General features: G+C 27.9%; 5 protein-coding genes across 6 annotated transcripts in view; 2 read left to right on the top strand and 3 right to left on the bottom strand.

Annotated features, from left to right (window-relative positions):
- Nucleotides 1-10,773, bottom strand: part of LOC107996611 (serine-rich adhesin for platelets) — a 48,721-nt gene extending 37,948 nt beyond the window's left edge. The window contains exons 1-2 of one of the 2 annotated variants that reach the window (XM_062079013.1): nucleotides 10,638-10,773; nucleotides 6,575-6,630 (exon numbers count right to left, since the gene is read on the bottom strand). In XM_062079013.1, the coding sequence (XP_061934997.1) occupies nucleotides 6,575-6,630; nucleotides 10,638-10,694 (113 nt within the window). In that variant the 5' untranslated portion in view covers nucleotides 10,695-10,773. Of the gene's footprint in view, nucleotides 1-2,944; nucleotides 3,874-6,574; nucleotides 6,631-10,637 lie in introns of those variants that run through there. The other variant, XM_062079012.1, reaches the window with a different exon arrangement.
- A 254-nt stretch (nucleotides 10,774-11,027) lies between these two features.
- LOC107999958 (ribosome maturation protein SBDS) lies at nucleotides 11,028-12,795 on the top strand. The gene is made up of 2 exons (XM_017060031.3): nucleotides 11,028-11,968; nucleotides 12,150-12,795. The coding sequence occupies exons 1-2, from the start codon at nucleotides 11,829-11,831 to the stop codon at nucleotides 12,775-12,777; spliced, it is 768 nt and encodes a 255-aa protein (XP_016915520.1). The 5' UTR covers nucleotides 11,028-11,828; the 3' UTR covers nucleotides 12,778-12,795.
- Nucleotides 12,796-13,134: 339 nt separating this feature from the next.
- LOC107999965 (corrinoid adenosyltransferase MMAB) lies at nucleotides 13,135-16,998 on the bottom strand. The gene is made up of 3 exons (XM_017060038.3): nucleotides 14,594-16,998; nucleotides 13,700-14,069; nucleotides 13,135-13,624 (listed from the first exon to the last, which is right to left on the bottom strand). The coding sequence occupies exons 1-3, from the start codon at nucleotides 14,668-14,670 to the stop codon at nucleotides 13,391-13,393; spliced, it is 681 nt and encodes a 226-aa protein (XP_016915527.1). The 5' UTR covers nucleotides 14,671-16,998; the 3' UTR covers nucleotides 13,135-13,390.
- LOC108000032 (alsin) lies at nucleotides 16,922-24,221 on the bottom strand. The gene is made up of 14 exons (XM_017060160.3): nucleotides 23,618-24,221; nucleotides 22,233-23,555; nucleotides 21,592-22,158; nucleotides 20,875-21,244; nucleotides 19,799-20,000; nucleotides 19,408-19,588; nucleotides 19,158-19,324; nucleotides 18,868-18,977; nucleotides 18,582-18,793; nucleotides 17,949-18,506; nucleotides 17,705-17,881; nucleotides 17,422-17,590; nucleotides 17,161-17,343; nucleotides 16,922-17,092 (listed from the first exon to the last, which is right to left on the bottom strand). The coding sequence occupies exons 1-14, from the start codon at nucleotides 23,956-23,958 to the stop codon at nucleotides 17,045-17,047; spliced, it is 4,608 nt and encodes a 1,535-aa protein (XP_016915649.2). The 5' UTR covers nucleotides 23,959-24,221; the 3' UTR covers nucleotides 16,922-17,044.
- Nucleotides 24,222-24,820: 599 nt separating this feature from the next.
- LOC108000047 (dnaJ homolog shv) lies at nucleotides 24,821-26,951 on the top strand. The gene is made up of 4 exons (XM_017060187.3): nucleotides 24,821-24,979; nucleotides 25,326-25,710; nucleotides 25,772-26,327; nucleotides 26,395-26,951. Exons 1-4 carry the CDS (start codon nucleotides 24,885-24,887, stop codon nucleotides 26,457-26,459), a joined length of 1,101 nt encoding a protein of 366 aa, XP_016915676.1. The 5' UTR covers nucleotides 24,821-24,884; the 3' UTR covers nucleotides 26,460-26,951.
- Nucleotides 26,952-27,839: the final 888 nt, after the last annotated feature.

Here is a 27,839-nt window from a genome sequence, read left to right as displayed (position 1 = left end):
AATACGAGAAATAAATTCCAACTCGATGACATATCGATCCCGGGCGACGGCGTCGGCTTGTCTAGTTACGCGAAAGTAGGAAGCGTGCTATAATCCACGTTCACTTTATTTTATTCCGATTTCTTTTCTCGATTAAGCTTTTTTCCTTCTTTTCACGAATACTTTCCTCCTCACTTGGAACATTGTGCCCTGTTAAAAGCGATTTCATACAAATGCAGGATGATTATTCGTCACTAGAGTCGCATCGGCGAATTATCGTTGAAAAAGATTTCGAGATTTAAAGATTGCCATCTCTAATCCACTTGTAACGCAAGCGACTCGATATCGCTTCGATATCTCAATAAACGGATATAATTTAAGAGATATCTTAATCCGCATCGATATGCGAACGAACCTCTTCGTTACAGGAAAATATAAATAGAATCGAGTAACGAGAGCGCTGAGAAATTTTTGATCGAACGCGTAAAAAAAAAAAAAAATTGGAGGAATGGAAGGAAATCGAAGGAGGGTTATCTAATCGACTGCGAAGCTCGGTGTTGTGCTCTCCGTCTCCAAGCAACACCGCATTGCTACGTACAATTGGTAAGAAACCGATGATCGACTGCGCGATGTTGAAACTAGTGAAACTTACGAGTGAATAAACTTAACAAGGTATTAACTTTCAAAGGCAATAATAAACAGTAGTGAGTAAGAACGTTATTGCGCAAGTATTTCGATCGATGAACAAACTCTTGAGTCACTTGCGAATTTCACGTTTTATATCAATCGGTATATTATATTTAAATAAAAAAAAAAAAAGGAAATTGTTCGTACGTATTTTTAGATGCGTCCCTGTCTTTCGATAATTCTGCCGAAATTATCCGTTCGAGGACCGGAGGGATCGGTAAATATAAATTTTGAAGAAAATAACGAATCCTTGTATCTTAGGCGGGACGAAGATTGAAAAAATAAGGAAGGAAAAAATGATGGTATCACAGACTGCGATAAGACAGTTATTTACATTTGGATACTTTTAAAGTAAAATTAAATCTAAAATTTGAGAAATGACGATCACTGACTGAAAGAATGAAGATCCAAAATTTAAAGCAACTACCGTGAGAAATGGAAAAGTTGCACAAAAGCTGGGCAGCTTCTCGACAGCTCTCCTCTTTGAAAAATAATTGCTTTCGAGGGTCCCCTTTCAGTCTGCGATGGTATATACAAAGCGTGCAGCTGTTGCTCCACAGTCAGCTGATGTGAAAAGTAACCACCTTACTGGTAAATATAGATATATTAACGCGAAATTCCAAGTGCATACGCGTGATTTTATAATTGTTTCGACGATATGATTTCTAACAATAGTTTTGACGCACGAGTACGCGTCAACAAACGTCCAGTTTTATTTAAATCGAACAAAATTTTAAAACGTTACCATTAACGTGGTATTATTTAAACGAAGAAGAAATACCTATGTTAGTTTTGAACTTGATGAATCGGTTGAAAATAAATCATTGCTCTCGTTACGATTCTCAAAACGTTCCTTTTGTCCTGGAAAGAGAATTATGCGCTATATTTTTGGTATATATTTTCGACTTATTTTACAGGAACGATTCAAAAATAGATTTTATGCGCACGTGAATCCGCATTGAGGACCACGGCACAGACTCGGAGAATTACTCGAGCCAACCACAGCGATTTGCATGCTATTTCCGAAAATAAAATCTCCACCGAGAGAAAAACGAACGAAATCTGGATTTCGACCTCTGCGCACCTCGCTTCGCAGAGTACGATCGTTTCTGTTCAAACGCTACAAACTTCGAATATTATTGCTCTTCCCCTTAGTTATTTCTCTACTTTTAATATTAATATCGAGATTCTAATTCTCCATCATATACGCATTTCCGTTTAAATATTAAACGTAAAAATTTTTTACTCGTCTCTTCAAAACGATTCTTCCAATATTATTCTATATTTCAAATCCTTATTTCAACATCGACACAAAAATAAAATAATTTTATCGATACGATAGTAATACTCATTGGAATCGTTCGAGATTCATTTAGTATTATCTCGTTGGAAAAGAAAAAAAAAACTTGATTCTAACGTATAAATATAAAGTCTTAAAGAAATAACTTGACTCGACCTATGAAGAATATAAATATCTCGTATCAGTTATCCCAAAAGCAAAGTTCATTTACGGTAAAAATTTCTCGTACGTAATTCACTATAAACATGATTTTTGCGAGAAAAAACTGAAGCATGGTGTCGATCGTGTATTATATAATATAAGATGATGTTAAAATCTATTGAAATATATATATATATATCAGATAATGATAATTTTCTGATAAATAATAATTTCTTCAAATACAGAACGATGAACGAGTTGAAATTTGATTCAAAACTCTCGTCAATATATATATTACTTTCGTCTTTTTCTTTCGAAGTATTTTTTTTATATATTTCACGTCAAATCAGCCACCTAACCTATCACGAATCAAAATTTTTCTATCTTGAAATTACACTTTTGTTACATATCTCGAAAAAAAATATTACATATGTAATTTTATATACGCATATAACGAGAAATTATATAACATTTCTATCTATTAATCGTACATTTGATATGTAAAAGCTCGAACAATAATTTATATTTTGTCCAATTTCGAACGATAATTCGTATTAACTTTTTACAACCGGAAATGAAATGAAATTGAAGAACACCATTGGGAAATAGAGGATTGGTTACGATATGATCGATACTAAAATATCGATCTTTCCTCGAACAATCATCTTTACCGCGAACAATATACACTCGACGTTTGGTTTATGACATATTATCCTATTCGCTGCAAGGCGCACGTACGCAAGACCTATTGTACGAATACACGCGTTTACAATGAAACACGATTCTCCGTGAACGAAAGAGGAAAAAAAAAATAATCAAACGCGGCAAAAATTCTACCTGATATACTGAATATATCCGTGTCTGGCGTCTTCGAGGAGGAACCCTGGGTTCCGCATCTCGACGCTCTCGAACACCATGAAGTCAACACATGCCACGGGCCAGCGATCGTAAATCTCTTTCCACGAGTCACGAGATTCGATCATTCGACGAATCTAGACACTGCACATAGACTCACTTCATGGCTCACAGATTTGTACACAAACGTTGTTCCGAGGGGAAACATCGTACACCATTACCGAAAATCTCGGCCAATTACATTCGAAAACTGATCGCACAAAAGAGTCGACTTCGAGTTTCGAGTCCGTCGGTAAGGAAGAGCTGAAACCTCGATGGCACCAAGTTCACGATGTCGGAATTCGATAAGGAAACGCGATAAAACGAGATACAACACAACGTGTCCAGTGACTGGGAAGGAAGGGTCCGAGATACACGTTCACGATTCGACGTACGCGAGGCAACTGAAGTGCGAAGCGAATCGTGGAACAGTGGGAGTCCGGTTATCCCTCCCCCGTCCCGCTTTTCCCCCCACCTTGTTCGCATCGCAACGACCCTAACCTAACCTACCGGACCAAAATGCGAGTCGGTCGGTCGATCGCGAGGAAAGCGTGGAAGGAAGCACGGAAAACGGAGGGAAAGACGTGCTCCATGGCACCATAACACATTTCCGCCCTCTGTTTACGACTCTGTCTGTGTGTGTGTGTATATCAAATTTCTTCCAGCAATGTACCGCTTGTACTTTTATGGCTTATCCGTTGATCGTTCGTCTCGGTTGTAATTTTGGACGAATTCTGATATAACGTTGATTCTCAAGCAGGGGACAAGCTCGAAAAATGTAGAAAAGAAGAAATGCGAATCGACCTCGCGTGGATACGTGTTTACAAGAGAAACGAATATCTATCTATTTTATTTTGACCATGCTTCTTTTCTCGAAAGCAATTGCGAATAACGTGTGAAATAAAGAGAACCGATATCGAATATATTTTAATATAGGAAAAAATTAATAAATATACAGACGCGTAGTTCGAAGAGGATGATTGAAAATGATATTGATAAATCGTTCGTTCATTTCCTAAATTCGTTAAATTCGAAGAATTCGATTAAGATTGAACGACTATTAAAAAAAGTGATAATTATTCGAAATTATTTTTTAGTCTTTTTTAGTCAAAGATTGGGCAGTAAGTAGGCGAAGCAAATGTATATCATCGATGCGCAGTATACGTATATTTCCATCTGCGTAGATACAAAGGAAGACCTTGAGGATTTTCTGTCATGCGTTTCACCCTCGAGGGAACACGAGTCTCGAGAGATTTCAGATATTCGCAGACCATAGTCTTTTTTCTTTTTTTTCCCTCTTCTTGTACGTATGCATACATCCATTCATAATCACAAAAGATCGCGTTTGCGAAGGCGTGAACCACCGGCGGCTTCGTTTTTCTCTAATTCCATTTTCTTTTTTTTTTTGTTGTTTTGTTTTCCATTCTTTCAATTTCAATCGCCAGACGGTGACCAGCCGAAAATGTTTACCACCCAGTGAACGTAGACAAAGGAAGGGAGAAGAGAACTCGTCTGATCGTTAACTCGATCGCTAATCCACTCGCTCACCCGCACCGCGTCGTCTGCCGCGTTTCCCTCTTTTCTCTCCCTCTCCAACTCTACAACCCTTTGCTGCTCTTTCTACGCACGAAGCTTTTTCTTTTTTTTTTTTTTTTGCATCGTTTGACGCTCGGTCGTGGATCGTTTAATCGAGGAATTGAAATCGGCGGTACGGATAGAAACGCGAATAGAAAATGAAATAAAAGAAAAATGAGGCGAATAAACAACGGTGCGGCGATTAAACGATCTGCCGCGATAAATCGATGAATCATTGTTCGAAACAAAGAAGAGACCACAACCTTCCACACCGATATTCCTTACAATCGTGCAGACTGCTATATTATCGTGCAATGAATACCGAAATCCTTGAAAAGTGGTGTCACTTATCCAGGAATCCGGTGATGTCTACTCCGATTATTGTGTCAACAACAAGGAATACGTTACAATCTATTAAATAGATCCCCGCTGAAATATGAAACAACGAATATCTGCGTAACTTGGACAAACGAGTATTTAGACAGTTTATTTGGAAGACACGAGTACGAGAATATTGACGGAATCGAGTAAATTTCGATCAGAGAAATTTGTTTGAAACGCGATTTTATTGAAAAATTATCTTATTGATTTTATTATTATTTAAAAATACTCGTATTTACTCGCCATCGGTACAGCCGTCCAACACACTGAATCGAGAAGAAATGCGCGCGACCTTTTCGAACAGCCAATGAGAAAAATTCGCGATAGAAACATAAATCGCGAGTGTTTTGTCCGTCTCATTACCAAGCCCATTGACAAGTGGGCGATAAACAGAGAGAGTACAGCGGAGAATCTAGCAGCAGCTGGCGGCTGCACGAGTCGAAGGTGAATGACCCCTAATAGAAGTATAAACCAAAAAAAAAAAGAAAAAAAAAGAAAAGAAAAAAAAACAATCAAGGAATGCGCAGTCACGAATATAGTTATCGACAGTCGCGGCGAAATCGAAAACGATACATTCGAGCGTGCATCACGTTTCGATCGAGTATTTGAAATAAAAATTCTTATCTCGAACTTTTACACCTTTTCATCTCCTTTTACCCAAATTAAAATTGTTTTGTAGGAATTCGGAAAGGAAAATTAATTCTATAATTTGTATTCCTTCTTTGGAACGGAGAATGGGTAAAATTTTATTACTCGATTTTATTATAATATGATGGTTTGAAGTACGTATCGTAATAAATTATACGTGATAAATTTGAAAAGGGAAAGAAAATATATCGGGACAAGGAGAATTAATGCGCAAAATAAACCGATATTGGTGATCGATCTATTAAAAGGAAACAAAACGAATGCTCGCTTATCGTTAAGAGCAATAAATCCAAATCTTTGTTATACGAACAGAAACGGCAAATATTTCCATCGTGTAAAATTTTAACACGAGCTCGAAACGATCTGTGCAATTTTTTTTTTTTTTTTCTCCATTGTTCGATATATCCGCGACCCCAACCATCGAGACGATAATTTTTCATCAGGTTTACTTTACCGATCGATAATTAAGATAAGTTTAAAAATCCTAACGTATTTCGATCGAATGACTCGCGGCCGTTCGCGGAAACGACGATAAATTTTCTTTGTGAAAATGTCTCTGGTGTTCGTTCAATATCCGCGATCCATGAACCCGTGAAAGCGCCGTTCATTTCCGTCCGTTTTTCTCACTCACTGGTGCGATTATATACCGCGCACGATATTAACCGTATACTACATTACGCAACCGGCAAGGTAGAAAGTCGTACGATCAAGGCAAGAAAAGAGGCGCGCTCGCTTCCACTTCCTGCACAAATTAACCGATGTGTTTACATCGAAGAGGACGAAGGAAGTTCGCACGAGACTTTTACTCGGGAGAGTCGTGGAGCCAGTTTAATTGAATTATTTGTAAGAAGGAGGAAGCAACGACGATGAGAACCGTCTTCCAAAGAGGAACTCTACCTGCTTATTGGTTAAGTAACAATTCTCTATCCTCGTGTTTTTTTTTTTTTTTTTAATCTCCTCGCGACTCACCTTTTACAGCTCCTCGCCGCTTCGTCATCGTCCGCCGGTGCGCCAGCACCCGAATCCTGAAAAAAAAATTCAATTTTCGTTAATAACGTCGATATCGATATTCTTCGATAAAGATTCGAAAGATATTCACTCTATGGATTTCATTCGTTGCTTTCCAGGATATGGAAGAAAAGAACGAAGATAATGGAAAAGTTGAATTACGTGTCGTGAGACAGTATTTTGATGAATTTAAATAAGGTGTGTACACGTTATAATAAAAATTCATATATATATATAGTTGGAGAAGGATCCGCGAATCAAGAAGAAATTTTGATAATCGTTTTATTTGTATACAACGTGACGGGAGCGAACCAAGACACACGTGCGCTTACACGTGTCCGATATATATTCGAGTGTGCGTGGTGGAAGAAAAAAAAAGGCAGAACGCCGTCAGCCAAGCACCTGTTAAGACCGCCTTTGTTAAACGATTTTACGCATTGTGCTTCCAAGTACCAGCCACTTGTCTTTCGCGGGTCGTTGTGTCGCGATAATTTGAACATTAAAGCAACAATGGTTAATGTCACAGGTATCTATATCATCATCCATCAAAATTCCATTTCCATTTATCCACGCATGTATCGCATATCACGCCCGATCGTTTCGCGAAAAATTTTGACGAATATATGCGAAACACGTTTAATTATTCGCTTGAACGCTCCCTGCGTTTGGATATAATTTAAATATAATTAATAAAGATGTGACAGGATCAAATCAACTACGAAATCGATTATATCAATGGTACAATTAAATACTACGCAAGATATTTTTTGAGCATGAATGGGTTAGTTTTAAGATGACGGAAAATTTGAAAAAAAATATTACGACGCGAATCCTATCACATTCCTCCTAAAATATCGCATCTCGAAAAATTTCGACGCAATTGATCAACTCTACGTTATCGCAAGGCAAGTAAACTGAGAATAAAACAACTCGGTATGGAGCTTTTTACACGGTAGAAAGTAACGACGAAGGAGGCAAAATCCGGCGAGTTTACGAGTCGTGCGTACGATGCAGAAAACGAGCCCTTAAAAATCAATAGGGCTGTGTGTGTCCCCTGTCGAATTCGCCCCCTCTGGACACGTTAGAAAAATGCAACTTACCCTTTCGGATGGTGAGTGCACTTGGTAGGCCGCGGAGCATTGAGCGCATGCAAAGTATATGTGCCGGGAAACGCGAACCCTCCTCTTTCCTAACTCCCTCGCTTCTCGAGGGGCCCCGACAGTTAGTCATCCCCCTCGATTTCTCATTGTATCGCGTTTTCACAGATTCCAACTCTTCCATATCTCTGTCCTTCACAAAATTCCATCGCTTACGCAATCCCAACTTTTTACCAAATAATTTTAATTTTATCCAACTATTTCGCCCCCCCCCCCTCCCCCATTTCTTTATTGATTTGAATTCGAGCATTGCCAAGTAATTTATTGATATATTTCTGGTAAGAGAGATAAGATGGGATAGGAGACGCATCATCGATAGTAATTTTCGAAATCATTTGATGATAAATAATTATTTGAAAAAAAAAAAAAAAGATATGAGGCACGTTTTATTTTTATAAATTTCAGGATTACTTATCAATTATTTGATTTCAATTTTGCCGTTTTCGAAACTCAAACAGTTAGTTTTTTTTTTTTAATATTTTCTTATTTTATAAGTTGAAAAGAATACTACTTTCCGTTCTATTTCTCGTAACTTTCGTTCCACGTAGCCATTATCATCCCCTCCAACTTTCCTAAATCCGTAACCGTGATTTCGAAACTTATTTCCTAAATAAAATAACAATTTGATATAATTCAAATGGCAGGGTATATATCGATATCTTTACGCTATTTAACGCAACTCCCGTGAATCGAGTTATATCCTCGAGATCCGTCCGTTGCAAGTAAGATCTTCCCCCGTAAAGGGGGAAAGAAAGGAAAAAAAAAAGGTCATTTTCAGAGTTAGAACTCGTTTTAGTCGACAGTCGTGTTTACGAGCAAAATTACTTCTCTAACGGTTCTCCGTGCATAGAAATGCTCGTATCTGGATAAATTGATGGATAAAAAAATGCCATCTCATTAACAGAGAAATAAAGTATCGAAGCAGCGCTTAAATATTTATTACGTTTTACGTTTAATATTGAAAAATATTAAAAGGATTCATACGAGCTATACGTATAAATATATACGCATAATTATGATTTCGTGGTTGTAAGTTATTACGGTTGTTTCGTAATCATTATTTATTTGAAATTTTATGTAAAAATATCAGATATTTGATAAACATTTTATTTGCTTTTATTTACTTTTTCTAATTTTTTTTTTTTCCTTCTAACGTATTACAATATCAATTTCTTCGAGTTATATCACGTTTGAATTCAGCGTCTTAATAATGTCGTTTTAAAAATTCGATAGAAAATTTTTTAAAATTTTCCCGTATTAGGGAAAACAGCTTTGGAATATCGGAAGCAAATTGATTTGAAAAATGCAGATTAAGTATACGCGTGTCTATCTATCTATTGCAAATCTTTAAATGGAATTTTCTGTTTTTATATAATAATAAAAATTGTAAATGTCTGATAAGTATCTGATATTAAAATTGCCACTCAGAATTTTGCATATTTCCTATATATATTTTTATTTGACATTTTATTCATAATATTCGCGATAAATTTATTCCCTTCGTTAAATTTCACATAATTTTTTTCAACAACTTTGAAACGAACGATGAACGACTAGGGAAATTTAAGAAGAGATTTTTTTTTTTATTTTTGATGAGACAATATTTTATTAACAATTTTTTCTGAGATTGTAAAAATATAAATAATCGTTCGAAAGTTCGGTTAAACTCGTAATCGGAACACGTGGCATGAATAAACGTTTGAGATTTGATCGTCATCACGGTTGAACTGACGAAATGCAAGAATAGACAGCATATTTATTTTAGCAAAATCAGTTTATCGGTCGAAGAAAAGAAAACACGCTCGTCACGGTACTCGTTCTTGAATACATACATATACACTAGAACCACGTGTTCCTTTCGCTCTCTTTCTCAACTCTCTTTCGTCGCTCTAGTATATTGTGTGACGAGGTGGAGTAAACCAATTAATACTGAAACAGCCACTGTTGCAACGCTAACTACATTACACGCATATATGTGTATAAACAACTGGTAGATCGTGATATTTCGATTTCGACGTGAAATAACGATAAACATCTCGGAAAATGAAACGAAAAAGAAGAAACATGTTTTCTTTCAACAACAATGAACGCGTAAAAAAATTACACGACTTTGGAATTTAGAATATTACGTTATCGATGAAATTAATATAAACAAATCGATTATTTAACTCCGAATTACTGTTTACCATTGCACATATTATATGAAGAACTAATTATTTAACTGGAAATTAATAAAAATTTATAAAAATTTATTAAAATAATAAATATTCATTCTATGTGCCCTGCTTTCGTTTTTCGTCAATATGATATCCAATTTTTCTTAATAAACCATTAAATAAGTTGTATTGCATCTAAATGTATGTAAGCGTGTCATATAATCATATAATCGCATAATTCAAGGAGATGCAAAAATATCAGAAATGATTATAAATTACGCGTGCAGTTATTTTGTATAATAAATTGCTAGATATAGATTTTTGCAAATGATCTGGTAATAGAAAGATATGCGATTCTTGCGAATTAGATAAGTGACAATTAACCACGAACTCGTGCAACGTTGTGTTTAATCAGAAAGAAATGTCAAAACATATCATAGTTTTTTCGTGACCATAAATTTCTTCCTTTTATTGTCATTTTGTACGTTTACGTGAAAAAGAATTTCAAATTATCAAAATTTCCTTTTTCCAATTGATTGTATAATAATAAATCAAATAAGAAAATGCTATTTGAGTAAAGCCAAACAATTTGTGATGTGTTTAGAATCCATAGTATTTCGAATAATGATAGCAATAAATTTGCAAACAATGGATTCTTCGTCAAAATTGACAGCAACTATCGACAAAGACGCACAAAGCAGAAAAACTCACCGAACTCTGCGGGGAATTGGATACACTTGGAGACCGCTGCACGGTAACCAACGCCATGATAAGGACCTCCCACGTTGTTGAAATGTTGGAGATAACACTCACTGCCACTGTGCACTCACGTAAAAACGATCGGATCGTTTAAACCACGAAAAAACGATCATTTTTCACGCACTTCTAACGGCATCACGCTCGCGGCAGCCATATTCGATACAGTCTAACGTAGCGGTCAGTCTGCGCATGCGTACAATCACGGCGTGCGCACCGCCCGCGATTTTGCTTATCGTATAATGACGTCATGTGACTAACACTTTTTCATTTGTTTAAATAATAAAGTAACTTGAAAATTAAACAACTCGTAGAAATCTGATGATGTTATTTATATAATTTTTACATATATACCGTAAATAAAGAAAATTACAATTTTTCGAAATCTCGAACAATCATTTTTTTCTATAGCTTTTTTACAATCATATAATTTTGAATTAATTCATAATTTCGTATTTTATTTTTTATATTAACATACAGTTTTCGATTCTTTTACCAATATTATGAAACGGAAAGTTATAAAATTTCATGATTGAAACAAAAATAATAAATTTTATTTTTAAATATTATATTTTGTATACTTTTAATTTATATTATTTTTAATTGAAATAAATATAAAAAATTTTCTTTTTCTTTAAAAATAAGTTTTATGTATCAAGAAACATTTTAATGTTATATTGTATTGATATAAAATTTTTTATTTTTCATGATTTTCACAAAATTAATTTTAATTTCTTACAAATTTATACTTATATTTACATAGATTTTTATATAATTAATAAACACATTTAATAATACATTTATTTATAATTATAATTGTGTTTTAAAAAAAAATATCTTCACAATTGCATACTTTTAAAAGTTAATATTCAAAATTATTCTTTAAATTTTAAATAAACATTATAAAATTGTAATTTTTTATGTTACGGACTTACGTGTTACATCTTAAAACAATTCAAAAATCTATCGATATTGCAAAGGAAGTTGTATGTGATAACCATTCGATTATAAATCGAGAATTCGAAATCGCTTTGAAACATCCGTAAGACTTATTGTTAGATAAGATTGTATATAAAATAAAAAGAATATTATACAAATTACGTGAATTATAATTTTATAATCACGTAGATACATACTTGCTAAAAAATGTCGAAAACATCTAAAATTTTTACACCAACGAATCAAATAAGATTAACCAACGTGGCCGTGGTTCGTATGAGAAAAGCAGGAAAACGATTTGAGATCGCTTGTTATAGGAACAAGGTTATCTCTTGGAGAAATAAACTGTAAGTCTTTGACAGCCGATCAAAACAAAAATGTACGTTACATTGTTGATATGTACTTGACATCTAACCTAAATAAATTTTGTCATTGTATTCTATCTTTTTCCTTTTTTCTTTTTTTTTTTTACACATATAATGTATTTTATTTTTTATTAATAATTGTAATAACAAAATTACATTTCAGAGAAAAAGACATTGATGAAGTTTTACAAACACATACTGTATTTATAAATGTTTCAAAAGGTCAAGTAGCAAAAAAAGAAGATCTTGTAAAAGCTTTTGGTACAGATAATCAAACAGAAATCTGTAAAGAAATTCTTACAAAAGGAGAACTTCAAGTTTCTGACAAAGAAAGGCATTCGGCTTTAGATTCTATGTTCAAAGATATTGCCACAACTGTTGCTAATAAATGTATAAATCCAGAAACTAAACGTCCATATACGATAACTATGATAGAGAAAGCTATGAAAGATGTACATTTTTCTGTAAAACCAAATCGAAATGCAAAACAGCAAGCTTTAGATGTGATTCCTCAATTAAAAGCTGTAATGCCACTTGAACGAGCTCAAATGAGACTCAGAGTTTTGGTTTCGGGTAAAGAAGCAAAAAAATTAAGAGATAAAATAGAAAAATTAGTAACAAAATTAGAAACAGAAGAATGGGACAATGGAACATTAGATTTAGTTTGTTTAATTGATCCTGGACATTATAGAGAGATAAATGAACTAGTAAGATCTGAGACTAAAGGTTCAGGATTATTGGAATTACTTAATTTAAAAGAAATTGTTGAAGGAGATGAAGTTTTGGAATAAATAATTAATTTTACTGAATGTTATTATTGTTATCATCTTATAACCTTTTTTTTTTATACATATTCCTTCATGTAATTTATTATTGTTTATTATACTTAAAGCTATATATTTATTTACAATATAATTATTTCATAAAATTTTTTGTATCACATATAAGTAGTTAAAAATTTGATGTGATAGCAATCTTTTAATATACGTATATAATATAAAGAAAAATTGTTTCTTATTATTTAAATTAATTAATATATATATTTTGATAAAATTACATATAATTGTTTAACAAAAGTAACAAAATATCACATAAATCAGAATCATTTTATAATGATATATTTAAAAATATATCATAATCGAAAAATATATGTCTTATAGTGTTTTATTAAAAGTCTTTACATAATAATTACTTAATGTTTTAATTACTATGTACATTTAATAATACAATAATAGAATATAATCAGTAACTGATACTTATAATTTCATCAAAGAATATTTACAACTTATCTACTATGAAGATACATTTAGAAAAAATATTATCGCATAAATTTTGCATACAATATTTGACTGTTATATTATTTTTACAATAAAAATAAAAATCTACAAATTTTTTTCATAAATTTTACTTTTCCTCATTTTTTTCAACTTCTACTCTAGGAATATAAATATTTTCTGTACGTTGATCACATTTAGCTGCAATACGTGATGTTGTTAGTAAGAAGTTTTGTAATTTATTTAGATATATTTGTGCTTCTTTATTCAATAAACCATCTTGAACCAAAAATGCAACATTTCTTTCTACTCGTTTGCATACTGCTTTCGCTGAATGTAATGTAGAACAAGCCTTACCACCACCCTGTTGAAATATAAAATAAAATATAATATAAAGTTATCTATATAATAAAAAATGTAAAATAAAAATATCATTTACTGGAATAATATAGGTTTCTTGAGGTGGTAGTTGATTGGCATATTCTGCTATCCATTCTTCCAAATCATTGATATGTTTACTTTCAAATGCTTTACTTTTTCCTGGCATCGGTTTTAATATAGCATGACTTAAATCAAATAAAATCATTTGCACTCTTTTTAATTTATCAACATAAGGATGTTCAACTTTACTATCTGTTGCAAATTCCCTTGCCAATCCTATTTGTGCTAGTAATTCTTCAGTTGAAACAAGAGCATTAAATGTTATATCATTTTGCGTACTTATATCTGCATTTATATTTGATAATTGTAAATCATTGTCTTGTATAGAAACATCTTCTTTTTTTGTTACTTTTGATGCAGAACTACTACTGCAAAAAAATTATTTTATTTTGAGACATAATACTATATTGATATATTATATCAATACATATATCTTAACATTTATAATTTTTTAACAACTATATTAGAAATTCGTTAATTTTTTTTATATTTTTTATTAGAAAAATTTTTATATAATTATTTATGATACAAAAGAATTCATTAACAAATATTTTTTCTCAAATAAATTTTTATAGTTTTATAGCATATGATTCAAGTTTTTAAAATAGACTATGCATAAACAAATTTCTATATTTTTATTTTATAATATGATTATAGCAATTTTTAAAATATATATATATATATATTTCATAATTATATTCTAAATCAATAATATTTTAATACAACATTAAATATTATACAATAGTTTAATTTTATAATTTCAATAAATATTACTAGAATATAATAAAAAAAAAAATACTGCTATAAAACAAGAATTTACAATTTAATATTAATCCATACTATATCATGAAATAAAATAAAATAATGTTTAGGTTATATTCTTGTCATATACCTATTTCTAAATGATGCTCGTAGTCCGGTTTTATATAATAAAACAGGATTTTTCCATATACTTCTAACTACTTCCATATCTATAATAATCAAATCTAAATATAATTACGTTAATATACTATTACTAAACGTACAGTTTTAATTCAAGTAAGAGAAACGATATACGCATAATCTTTAAATTACTTCGTGATCATGTTGCTGGTTAAACCTGCGCATCACAAACGATGTGAAATATTTTATTATAAAAGTTTTTCAACAAATATTCTACATAAAACTACTGTACGTGTGTAAACAAACATATATAAATTGAATTTTTAAGAATTTTTTATTAAAAAGAATACATAGTAACTATAGAAATAAACATCAAGAGTTCACAGACTGGATTATCTTCTTTTTTAATATTCTTAGCATTGGTTTAATTTTGATTTTAATGTATGTATGTATGCAAGAATATATTAGCTATATAATAATTAAAAATGTGTAAAATTTTTTTTATAGAATTTGTACAATATTTTTAAATAATTAATATCAGAAAAATGTATAAATTTTTCTTAATTTGAAATTTATTTATTATAAAAAGAATAGCATAAAATATAAAATATGTATTTATTTATTATTAATTGATTTATTTTCTTTTTCAATTTTTCTTTATTCGTTAGTATCTATTATACTATATTTATATATGTAGTTTTGTATATACTCGTATTGAGTGGTGATATACATCACGCGCGCGCATCACGCAACATAATAATTAATATATTCGAGAGACACATTTGGAGAGTCAAATTTAGAGATCAAACAGAAACAAAAATATTAGTTGAAACTTGTTTATTAAGTTAACATATAAATAATTGAAATTTGTATTAGAAGAAACGGGTAATGAAATAGTTCTATCTTCATCCTATTTTGTCATCTCATTTTCACAAACATTTCCACAAAATTAAATTATTTATTAAATAAGTTTCAATCGACTTATATTTTTATATATAACTTATATATAACTTTTGTGTTTATTTTGACCTTTAGAATAGATTAAAAATATTTTATAAATATATTAATTTTGTATATATTACATATGTAAATAATAATATATATGATAAAACAATTATTTTATTAAAATTTATTCTTACTAAATTTATTCTTTTAATGAAGCATTTGTATTTTTTAAAGATATTTTTTAATTAAGTATTTTTAATAAATAATATACATACTTTTTATGAAAAACTATTATTAATTTATGCAATATATACAATTTAATGTGTATAAATTTAAATTAATAAAATTTAAATTCGTATTAATTTCTTATCATATTTCTATAAAAAATAAATTAAATTCTTTAATAAAAGTAAATAAATTATAAAATATATATATATAATGTTTAATGAACAAATGAAGTATATTTGCTTTTAAACATATAATTTTATTCATTTGATATAGATACTTACAAGCTATATGTACTACATTTAAAATAAATATTTAATATTATGTATAACATAAAATTCTAATCACTATTGATCATTATTATATTATTATTATTATATAGGATTATGATATTGTATATAATATTGCATATGATATTACTATGAAATATATGTATAACATAAATATATAATATGTCATTAATTATTCAATCAACATTCTTTAAATATAATTCATTTTATATTAATGACATAATTTGATAATATGATATAGAATGAAGAAAGATTATTAAATTAATATTAAATAATATTAAATAATATTTTATGGCAGTTATGTAAAGTAAACAATTATACAATTACATTATTGTGTATATGATATTGAAATTAATAGTTGAAGAAATATTAAAAATTATTTCCCTTAAATTTCAATAACGGTATATAAATGCTTATCGAAATTGAAATTCATTGATGCTTAAAATTACAATAATATGTAAATATGTTCAAGTATATAATTTTTTTTTTATAAATATTTATAAATAATTATAAATATTTTTCTATTTTGAAAATTAAAAAATTGAAAAATAATGTATAAAAAAATTTATAAATAAATAATTGAAAATTAAAATAATATAGAAATAAATTTGCATAAATAAATAAAATTTTAAATTCATTCTAAATGTATATACACTGTACATTAATAGTTTTATAGAACTTGATATGTAATTTCACTATTTAAATTATTAAGATTTGATAATATATCTACTTATATCATAGCATCAATTTTTACTATTTATAATAAATATAACTTTATAACTTTTAACAATTATGATACACAAATGATTCGTTTTACAATATTTAACATTTCATTAAATTATATTGTTTCAACTAAATATTATATTTTGAGGTACTAATTTGTGACATAATGCATATATTTTATTTATTTATTATATTAACAATGTACTTTAATAAATTATTACTAAAACTTACTTTGTAACTTATACTTTTATTTATGTATAGAAATTATTTTGTTGTATTTAGTCACCCACGTTAATTTTCTCTTGTAATATTTGATAGTAACAGGCCTAAGAAATATACATATTAATTAAACTTCTAGATATTAAGTAATTTTTCTAGAAAAAAGATATCTTACCTTAAGAGTAGTAAACATAATTCCAAGTTCTCCATTCTGTAAATAGGGTTCCATAAAATCTTCTATAAAATGTATTTCACTACCCAGCTGTAATACACTGGCACGAACAACCACAAAACAAAAAACAGGAAACAATTCATCCATTGTCCACAAATATGTAGTCCCCAATTGTTTTTGAACTGCCTATTATAAATAGTATATAAATATTTAATGCATAAATAATGATATAATAATTACATATATACAAAGAAGCTAACTTACTTGTGTCATTTGTTCAAATGTATTCCTAACGACTAATAATTTCTCTAACGGAGAAAACGTGGTTTTCAGTTGTTGTAATGTTTCTATTGCCTCGCTGAAGTATGGTTCATTTTGATACGGTAATCCGTTTTCATTCAAATTCATAACATTTGAATTTTTCCAAAATTTTCTAAAATTTTATTATAAATCTCGTGAAATTTATAATAATAAATGATATAAAAAATATAATACATATATGATAAATAATATTTATTTGTTTTATGTTTTTAACTATATTACTTACTGATCAATATCCAGAAAAGCCATAAGTGTTATATCAGGTTGTTTATTCCATTTCATTAATCTTTCCCAATAGGCATCATCTTCTTTTTTATTGTGTAAAGCATATAGTACAAAAAGTGCCGAATGCACACGAGGTAACAATATTGGATGAAGTATTGCTGCAGCACTTATAACTTGACTAATAAAATAACATAACATAAATAATAAAAAATCATAATTTATGTAAATAATTAATTAAAATATACCTTTCTTCGTCGTTTTTTTCTGTTTCCAATACGTATTCTTTTCCACCTCGTGGTAATGCCGGAAATAATAAGATAACTATTTCATATATTCTTGAAGTAATACTACGAAGTTCAGATACAGCATGACTAAGCAATAAAGGATGAACTCTTACACCACCATAGGTAGCTGTATATACAGCAGCAACTTCTGTTAAAAGTGCTCCTAATGGGTGATATGAACTATCGAATGCTTTAATTAAATATTTGTGAATTTCACTATAACTTTGAATAGTAAGTTTGTCTCTTCCAAAACAAGGAATCTTATCTAATTCATCAATTATTTCATTATTTTTTTCTTTATTACTAGTAATTGTCAGATGCTTTTTTCGTTGTAAAGCTTTTTGATGCGATTTAGTTATTATGCTAGCAATATTTTGCCAAACACGTTGAGTCTCAGCAGATTTATCAATTACATTCATAGTTTTTGAACCTGGTTCAGGTACACCAAGTTGTTGATAACACTGTCTAAATATAGCTTTCCATTTTTGATCTGGCGATACACATAATTTTCCGAAAGATCTATATAATAAAGAATATATAGATTTAAAACTTCATTAAAATAATTGATAAATTATTAATTGATAAATTATTTACATTGGTTTTGAATAACTTTGTATATTTCCATTAGCTTTATTCATGTGTAATGTTGCAATAACTTTTACACCTTCGTTCCATGCACCATTCATATTACCTTCTAATCGTTCACCACTTGTAAAAGTTAATGTTCCTTTACCATAAAAAATACCAGCTGATTTAAATTCACCTTCATAATGAGTACCATCTTCAAATACCATAACTCCATGACCCTTTTATTATAAGCATTTTATAAATATTTTTAAATTTATATATATAAAAATTTAGAAAGTTTTTAATTATTTACCGTTAAAACGTCTTGCATGAAAAATCCTTCATAATAAATACCATCTAAAGTTACTATTAAACCACAACCATGTTTCATACCATTACTCCATGATCCTAAATATTTTTCTCCTAAAATAATATATTATCTAATTAATTATAACATATTTATTTATATAAGCATATTTATGTTTGTTATTTATTAGAAAAATAACAATTTTTTTTCGATCTTTAATTAGATTATAAGAAACTTATAAATTTATGTAATATTAGTAGATAATAAAATATATAATATTTGTAGATAATAAATACCTGTCATAATATCATCCATAATTCCATATCCCTGTTTAACACCTGCAGCCCATTCTCCAATGTAAACTGATGCTACAGATGCCATAAAATGACCTTCTTTTTTAACACCATGACCATGCGGTAAACCATCTTTAAAATATCCTTCATAAAAATCTCCATTATTATATCTAGAATATTTTTATATTTTTATATTTTATTTAAAATAATATATTATTTTGCATTAAATTTCAATCATCATTTAAAAACTAACTTCATTGTTCCATATCCATTCTGTTGACCATCTTTCCACTGTCCTTCATATATACCTTGTGATGGAATTTCCATTTTACCAGAACCATGAATAATACCTTTATGAAATTGCCCTGCATATTTACGTCCATCAGACCATTCTAATTTCCCAGAACCATGTGGTTTACCATTTAGCCATCGCCCTATATAAAAAATTATTTTTTTACATTATTTTTGTGAAATTAGTTTTTTCTTTGTATTAAATAATTTCTAATTATTAAAAATTAGAAATATAATAATTTTCAATGATTTTAAGTTTTTAAAGAAATTTTTTTACTGTTTTATGAAATTGTATTATAACAATAATATAAAATTTGTCATATACATTATTATTGATGATGAACCTTACGAACCAGTATATTTTGCATCTTTAAAAACACTGTGCTTTGTGAAAGAGAATGAACTAGAACGTACTACTGGAGGTATATGTCCAATAACTCTTTGTAGACTACATTTTATAGCATTTTGTAAAGCATACAACCATTCATTTCGATCAAAAGGTGTTGGAGTATATAATACAAATGTATCTTCTGGTGCTATTACTGATATAGCATTCTAAAATATGGATATATGAGATATAAAAATTTTTACTATAATTATGCATCAATATACAGTGATAGTTATATACTTACATACATTTAGAATTTTATTCATGAAATTATAAAATGAGATGCAATAAAATAAAAATTTTTTACATACATATTACTTTATATAATAATACATGGCAATATGATTTTCTATTTTCTTGTACTAATTGTATTTATTTTTGTTGTTTTGTTTTTATGTAATATAAAATATCTTTATTCAAATATTATTTATAAAATACGATTTAACTAGACTAGAGTGAAATCAGTTTGATTTTAAATAATTAAAAATTGATATGGAGTTAATTAAGTTTTTTTTTTATTTATTAGTGTTTATTAATATGATGTAGTTTTAGTGAATTGGAGGGAATTGGGAATCTGTTCTATCTAAATCCACATAATTTATCTTTTTATAATGCTAGATTGTGTGATTTGTCTCTCAAAAAAAAAAAAGAAATATATATATATAATAATCTTAAACTAAAATTAATCTAATTTAATCTAAAACAGATTTCTACATTTAATTTAAAAATCAAGAAGCATAGAAAAATTTTTTATAAAATAATAAAATCTTTCTATAATTATAGAATTGATTTAATTGATTTAGATTCATTTCCAATATCTATTATAAATCTCAGAATGATAAGAATAATACAATTTATTATGTTCTAATATAATATATATGATGCAAATTATTTATAATATATCTAATATGAAATTCGATAAAGATTAACAAATATATACAAATATATAATTTCAAACTTTAACTTTATATTTAATTTGTTTATAAATATATAGCCATCACTGTAAATAAATATATTTAAATAAAATAAAATTTAACATACTTGTACTGTTTCAGAGTCTGGTAAAGGTTCTATCCATAAAGTTTTGAGTGGATGTACCATATGAGAAGTACCAGTAACGTGAATAAATATATCAGTTAATAAAACAAACCAATGTGTAGAAAATCTTCCAGAATTAAGTATTGATAAAGGATGTGTTCGTGATTCTCTAATAAGCCTTCTATCAGGAGATCTTAATAATTCTCCAAGTTTTCCAGAATTCTCCCAAAATAATTTAGTTGTTTCAGCTTCTTTTTGTTGTTTTTCTTGATCATCACATATTTGTTCCCATTTTATTAAAGCTTCTTGCATTCGTTCTATACCCATTCTTGTACCATTACATTTCATTAGATTTAAAATCATATTCTTATATCTGTATATAAATATAATGTCTGTTATCATAAATAGAAAATAATAAATCAATGATAAATTATAATTATTGTAATATTGATTTTTTAAATATTGTTATGATTTTTTAAATATAATTTTAATATTTAACTTCTTAACAATAATCAAATAGTCTTACTTTTTATGATATATTTTTAATATATCATTTTATAATATAGTATAAACATAATTTTAGTTTTTAAAATAATTATTTATTGTAAAAACAGATAATTTTTATTAATTTTATTATAGTTTAAGCATTTTTTCAATATTCAATAACTAAAAAATACTATTATGTTACTATTTTTTATATATATTTAAATACATATTTACCTATTTAATTTATATAATGGATGTTGTAATGCCATAGTAATAATGATTTCATCAGTAATTTTTTTAGTTTCATTAGTTTTTAATTTATCTATAAATAAATTTGTTATTATTTGTGGTACTTCAATTATTTTTGCAATATATGTAAATCCACTCAAAGAAATAACATCACACACTGCATTTAAATAATATTTATACACAGTAATATATTCTTCAACATTAGCAATAACTGTTACATCATATGCTTCACCAATATGATTAAAATAATCCCACAAACTAATAACATTTAATGCACTGAAACTTAATAATTCGGTATAACATCGACATAATGTTTCATAAACATTTGATTCTTGCATAGCACCTCCTTTTTTTTGGAATGGTTTAATTAAATTTTGATAAACAACCAATATTTCTTCCAAAAAAATTTGGTCGCTTATCAAATCTTCAGAAATATTTATTTCAGGTTCATTTATCACAGAACAGCAACTGTAATTACCAGAACTAAAAATTTGTTGAGGACTATATTTAATATTTGTTTCGATATCAAGATGGAACATTTCACCAGTTTTACTGAAATCATACGACATATTTTGTAAATAGAATTCTCATTTTTTATTTTTATTTTTCAGATTTAAATTATTTACCTTGAATGTCCAATAAAATATAAACCATGATGCATCATAACTAAGCTATGAAAACTACCAGCTGTCACATCTTTGGCTCTTTCATTTGGAAATAATTTTGTGGTAAATAAACGAGGTGCACTTTGATAAGAATATGGTTCTAATGTCACCTGTTTATAATTATTTCTGCCCCAAGCAAAAACTCTTCCATCTAATGTCAGAGCAAGTACATGAAATGCACCACATGAAATTTTTCTCAATCCAGTATTACTGAGTTTTGCTACTAAAATAGGTCTTGAACGTTTAACAATATCTCCTGTTCCTAATTGTCCATATTCAATATCACCCCATGTCCAAAGTTCAGTAGATAAAATGTTGTTACCAGTACGAGTTAAAATATTAATTCTTTCATTTAAACCTTGCTGAGACAATTCATGCTCTGAAGAACCAGTACTTGATGACCATGGAAATTCTTCACAGCGTAAACTTAAAGCCAAACTAGTAGTAGTAGGTTTGAGATATTCTTCTCCTACTTCCAAATGTTCACTACTATCATCTTTAAATTCATTTATATCTGAATTTCCACTCATATGTCTTGATAATGTAACAACTTTACCCCCTACATTTTTGACTCCTTCATATACTAAATTAGCTACATTAGATACATTTTGTTTTATTAATCTAGTTGGTTTTTCAATGTTTTCCAAAGGTATGTCTTCTTTAACACTTCCATAAGATGAAACCCAAGATAATTGTCTGGTTAAAAATTGTCTTGCAGCCTCTGTATTTATAAAGATAACATTTTTTTTTTCTTCTTTGTCAGAATCTATAGGATTATTGGAACACAGTTCTCCATTTTCTATTATTTCAGAAATTTTTTCTTTTTTATTATTTTCTGCAAATGAAGTTTCTTGTTCTTTACTAGCAACAGATAAAGCACTAATAGAATTAGTTGAATGATCTTCACTAAATTGTTGCATATGAAGTCCCATAGGACAAGTATCTGATGATGTTAAACTTGTAGGACTTAATAATACAGTGTTGAGACACTGAGGACATGAATTGACAAAAACTTCTTCTTCTAGTTCATTTTCACTATCAGTATCATTTTTTAAAGCTGTTGTTGTTTTTCTTACTGCAACTACATTAAAATTTGAACCACATGCAATAGCAGAAACAGTTCTACCTTCAAAAAATTTAACTTTTTTAGGCTCTATGCTATTAATATCTATTTGCGATTGGTTTCCATTAGCCCAAAGTTGTCCATTTTCTGTTACAAATAATGCAGCTTGATCATTAACAGCTATTGATTTTACTTTAACAATTTCATTTTCTTGTTTATATCTGTAATAGTATAAGTTATTTAAATATTATTGTTTAACAATACCCAATTTTACAAAACCTACCCATGACTGCAACATTTAACTTCTTCTTTTAAGATTATTGTATCTATTATGGTCATATCCTGAGGATTTACTTTCAAAACATATCCATTATTATCTACAATAAATAAATAATCCGAATTGGATGCTATGTCGATCACATCAAATTGAGCTCTTTTGAAAACTAATGACGGAGAGCTATTCTCCAAAAATGAAACCTCTCCATAATATAAATTATTAGTAGTTGTTGCTATAAAAATGTGATCTTTAATAGTAACTAGCCTACAAATTATACCATTTGGTTTGTCACCAAAAGCATATGATAACTTATCAACACCTCTCCATAAATGCATGTGTTTCTCCATTTTATAAGATATTTGACAGATAAGCTGATGTGCATAACCTAGAGATATCTTATTTTAAAAAGTAAAGTTTTTAGTCAATAACGCTTTCGTCATGTGATTCGTGATTGAATCTCTTTCACTGAACTTTCTTGCAATAGTACTCTAGAGAATTTACATATTGACATGATTAAACTAATAATTTCCTTATTACAATTCCAAAACTTAGTTCAACACATTTATGATAAGGCTATATACTACACTATACTATATTGCAACGAACACTTTAATAGTTGATACGATCACATGATCATTTTCCTAAATTATAAGAGAGGGGATAAATTTTTATTATTAAGTCTGATTTTCAATAAAAAGATAATAAAATACTAATAATTTCTTCATTATATTAAATAAAATGTAACACTTGTAAGTATAAATACATAAATAATATATTTAATTTTTATTACATTAATATTTTATTGATTATTTCATGGAAATTAAAATATATTGCATTTAAATTATTAATAATAGATCAAATAAATATTAAATAAATATTAAATATTTTTTATTGTTAATTCTATAATTTTATTTAATTCTAATTAAGTAATTTTTCAAAACAATAATTTTAGAACAATTTTATGTAATGTCTCACCTGTTGTATGTTAATATTTATTTTATTAATAATATTTATTTCATTTTATTAATAAAAGTGAAAGTTAAGTGAAATATTGAAAAAAATTAAATTTATTCAAAAAATTTATTCTTACTTGATATATGAAATTAATTTTAAAATATAAGAATTAAATTTGACCAATTACTTTTAATTGATATGAGTGAAATCTAAATATTTTCGCTAAATATGTATACGCCTAAAAAGTCGTTTATTGTCGATCAAAATCGGATAAATTGAATTCGATGCACCAATCAGGAATACCCACATCTAAACTCCGATGTTTGTTGTAACGTCTGCTAGAATGGCAGCGATAAAATTGATTTGGTCTCTTTTCATAAATTTAATAATATGTGTGATTCTTACTGTAGCAGGGTGCGTAAAAAAATTTTCTTTTTATTTATAAAATTTATTATTTTTATATTTGTAAGAATATTTGCTACATGATGACTTTATAACCTCTTATTTTGTTAATCATTTACAAAAGCTATTAATATAAAACGTATACAATAAATTTTTTGGAAAGCAATAAATAATAGAATTTTTAAATATTTTTATTAAATAATATTACTTTTTTTATTATTTATATGATATCTTTTGTAATAATACACACGTACATACATAGACATTTGATGTTGAATAATTTCTTAATATTTCAAATTTTAATTTCATATATTTGTAATATATAATAAATTTTAAATACGAATTGAAATTTTTGCAGAAGAGATTTTTATGCCATTTTAGGCATATCATCAACAGCAAGCCAACATGCAATAAAAAAGGCATACAGAAAGTTAGCAAAAGAATTACATCCTGATAAAAATAAAGATGATCCAAATGCATCTCAAAAATTTCAAGATCTGGGTGCAGCTTATGAAGTATTATCAGATAATGAAAAGAGAGAAATGTATGATAAATGTGGAGAAGAATGTTTAAAAAAAGATGGTATGATGAATAATGCTGATCCATTTGCAAGTTTTTTTGGTGATTTTGGCTTTCATTTTGGTGGAGAATCTCATCATCAGCAAGAAACACCTAAGGGTTCTAATATTGTAATGGATTTAGTAGTCACTTTAGAAGAATTATATAGTGGAAATTTCATAGAGGTAAAATTTTTTATTTATTTAAAAAATTAGAATATGTAAAAAAAAATTGTACTTCTTTTAGATAACAAGAAATAAACCAGTTATGAAGGCTGCAAAAGGAACAAGGAAATGTAATTGTAGACAAGAATTAGTTACTCGCAATTTAGGAAATGGAAGATTTCAAATGATGCAACAATCAGTTTGTTCAGAATGTCCAAATGTTAAATTTGTTACTGAGGAACGTATATTAGAGGTTGAAGTTGAACCAGGAATGGTGGATGGCCAAGAAACTAAATTTACAGCAGAAGGTGAACCACATTTAGATGGAGAACCTGGAGATTTAATTTTAAAGATACGAACACAACCACATCCAGTTTTTGAAAGAATCGGTGATGATCTCTACACAAATATTACTATATCTATGCAAGATGCTTTAATAGGTTTTAAAATGGACATAGAACATTTGGATGGTCATAAAGTGACTATTCAAAGGGATAAAGTAACTAAACCAGGAGCTCGTATTAGAAAAAAAGGAGAAGGAATGCCTAATTATGAGAATAACAATCTTCATGGCACTTTGTATATTACATTTGATGTTGCATTCCCTGAAACGGAATTCACAGATATACAGAAAGAAGGTAAATTGTTATATAAATTATTATTATTATTATTATTTTCCAATTGTTGATTTTTTTTTTCTTTCAGAAATAAAAAATCTACTTCAACAAGACTCTGTAAATCGAATTTATAATGGAATAAGTGGAAGTTAAAAACTTTAAATGCAATACATGTACAAGGTGATACTATAAAGAGTGCATACAACTAAAATGCGTGTGTTGACTTGTGTGTATCTACACCAAGTAGTGTTTTCACTTCTTTAAAAAGTGGATACCAACAGGTTTGGTAACCAATTACTAAGTCAGTTGAAGTGAATACATGTAGCAAACACAATAACCATTGCAAGTACATGTACTTCCTTTTTTATTATAAGAGACTGGTCATATATATATGTGTATATTATTATCAATTACTTACATAAACATCAGCAATGGTTGAGCATTTTATTTAACAAAATAAATTATTTTATGTTTAATATGCGTGGGTAATGTATGAGTGTTTTACATAAAAAAATTTTGCATTTAAAAAGTGAGACGTACTCACTAATCATGATTTAATAACAACTAGCAAAATATTGTATTACAATTTTTCTATTGATATTATTTGCAATAAAATGTAAAACATCATCCAATGTCTATAACAGATAAGAATTATTCAATTATTTAACTTCCATTTCAGATTTTTATTAAAAAATTTTTTATATTAAATTATACATTATATTTTACAAAGGTTTTTTATACCTTTGTATACATTCCATTTACAAAAATTAAAATACAATTTTTTTATTAGATACTACATATATTATATTGTTTTATTGAGTAATCTTAAATATCCTCTTAAAGAAGATTATAGATAAATAATAATTTTTATATCTCTATTATAATTTTAATATACATATTTATATTTTTTATTAGTTTCAATTTATATGACTGTTCCAAATATATCACCAATCCGTATAATTATATTAAAAATTAGTATTCAAAAATTTTAAATGAATTTATTTAAATTTTTATATCTTTATGTTTAAACTCCGAATAAATATAAATATGATTTTGTACAATTATAAAAAAACAACAAAAATCATGAAACATTTTTTTTAATGAATTGCAGACTATTGAAAAATATATGTAAGTATATAAAATAATATTATTTTTTTTTAATTTAAATAGAATTTAAAATAAATATTGTTAATAAAACTTTCAGAAATTTTTTTAAAATCACAAATAGATAAATTGCAATATATAATAACAATTTATATTTTTTTATTAAGTTGAAAAAAAAAATTAATGATTCAATTCAAAGCTTGTAAATTTATAAATTATTATATCTTTTTAAAGCAAAATCAATTTTATTCAACAAATGTTTTTAATTTATCATTCAATATATAAAATTATATTATAATTTTATGATATATAATTATAAAATTATAAACAATAAATTTAAAAAAATTTTTAAATTTATAAAAAAATTACAAAATATTTATGTTCAAATTATCTTTAAGTTATATCTCATATAATTAAAATATTAATCTT

The sequence above is a fragment of the Apis cerana genome, linkage group LG8 (assembly GCF_029169275.1).
Source record: "Apis cerana isolate GH-2021 linkage group LG8, AcerK_1.0, whole genome shotgun sequence".
NCBI classification, from domain to species: Eukaryota; Metazoa; Arthropoda; class Insecta; order Hymenoptera; family Apidae; genus Apis; species Apis cerana.
This window is presented reverse-complemented; position numbering and strand designations above follow the sequence as displayed.

Coding starts and splice junctions, on each gene's coding strand:
- LOC107999958 (XM_017060031.3), top strand. CDS start 11,829: ATGTCGAAAACATCTAAAATTTTTACACCAACGAATCAAATAAGATTA. Junction 11,969..12,149: donor ATCTCTTGGAGAAATAAACT/GTAAGTCTTTGA, acceptor ATTACATTTCAG/AGAAAAAGACATTGATGAAG.
- LOC107999965 (XM_017060038.3), bottom strand. CDS start 14,670: ATGGAAGTAGTTAGAAGTATATGGAAAAATCCTGTTTTATTATATAAA. Junction 14,070..14,593: donor CGAGCATCATTTAGAAATAG/GTATATGACAAG, acceptor ATTTTTTTGCAG/TAGTAGTTCTGCATCAAAAG. Junction 13,625..13,699: donor AAGAAACCTATATTATTCCA/GTAAATGATATT, acceptor ATATTTCAACAG/GGTGGTGGTAAGGCTTGTTC.
- LOC108000032 (XM_017060160.3), bottom strand. CDS start 23,958: ATGGAGAAACACATGCATTTATGGAGAGGTGTTGATAAGTTATCATAT. Junction 20,001..20,874: donor CAGACTCTGAAACAGTACAA/GTATGTTAAATT, acceptor TCCATATTTTAG/AATGCTATATCAGTAATAGC. Junction 19,325..19,407: donor AATGGATATGGAACAATGAA/GTTAGTTTTTAA, acceptor AAAATATTCTAG/ATATAATAATGGAGATTTTT.
- LOC108000047 (XM_017060187.3), top strand. CDS start 24,885: ATGTTTGTTGTAACGTCTGCTAGAATGGCAGCGATAAAATTGATTTGG. Junction 25,711..25,771: donor ATAGTGGAAATTTCATAGAG/GTAAAATTTTTT, acceptor TACTTCTTTTAG/ATAACAAGAAATAAACCAGT. Junction 26,328..26,394: donor CACAGATATACAGAAAGAAG/GTAAATTGTTAT, acceptor TTTTTCTTTCAG/AAATAAAAAATCTACTTCAA.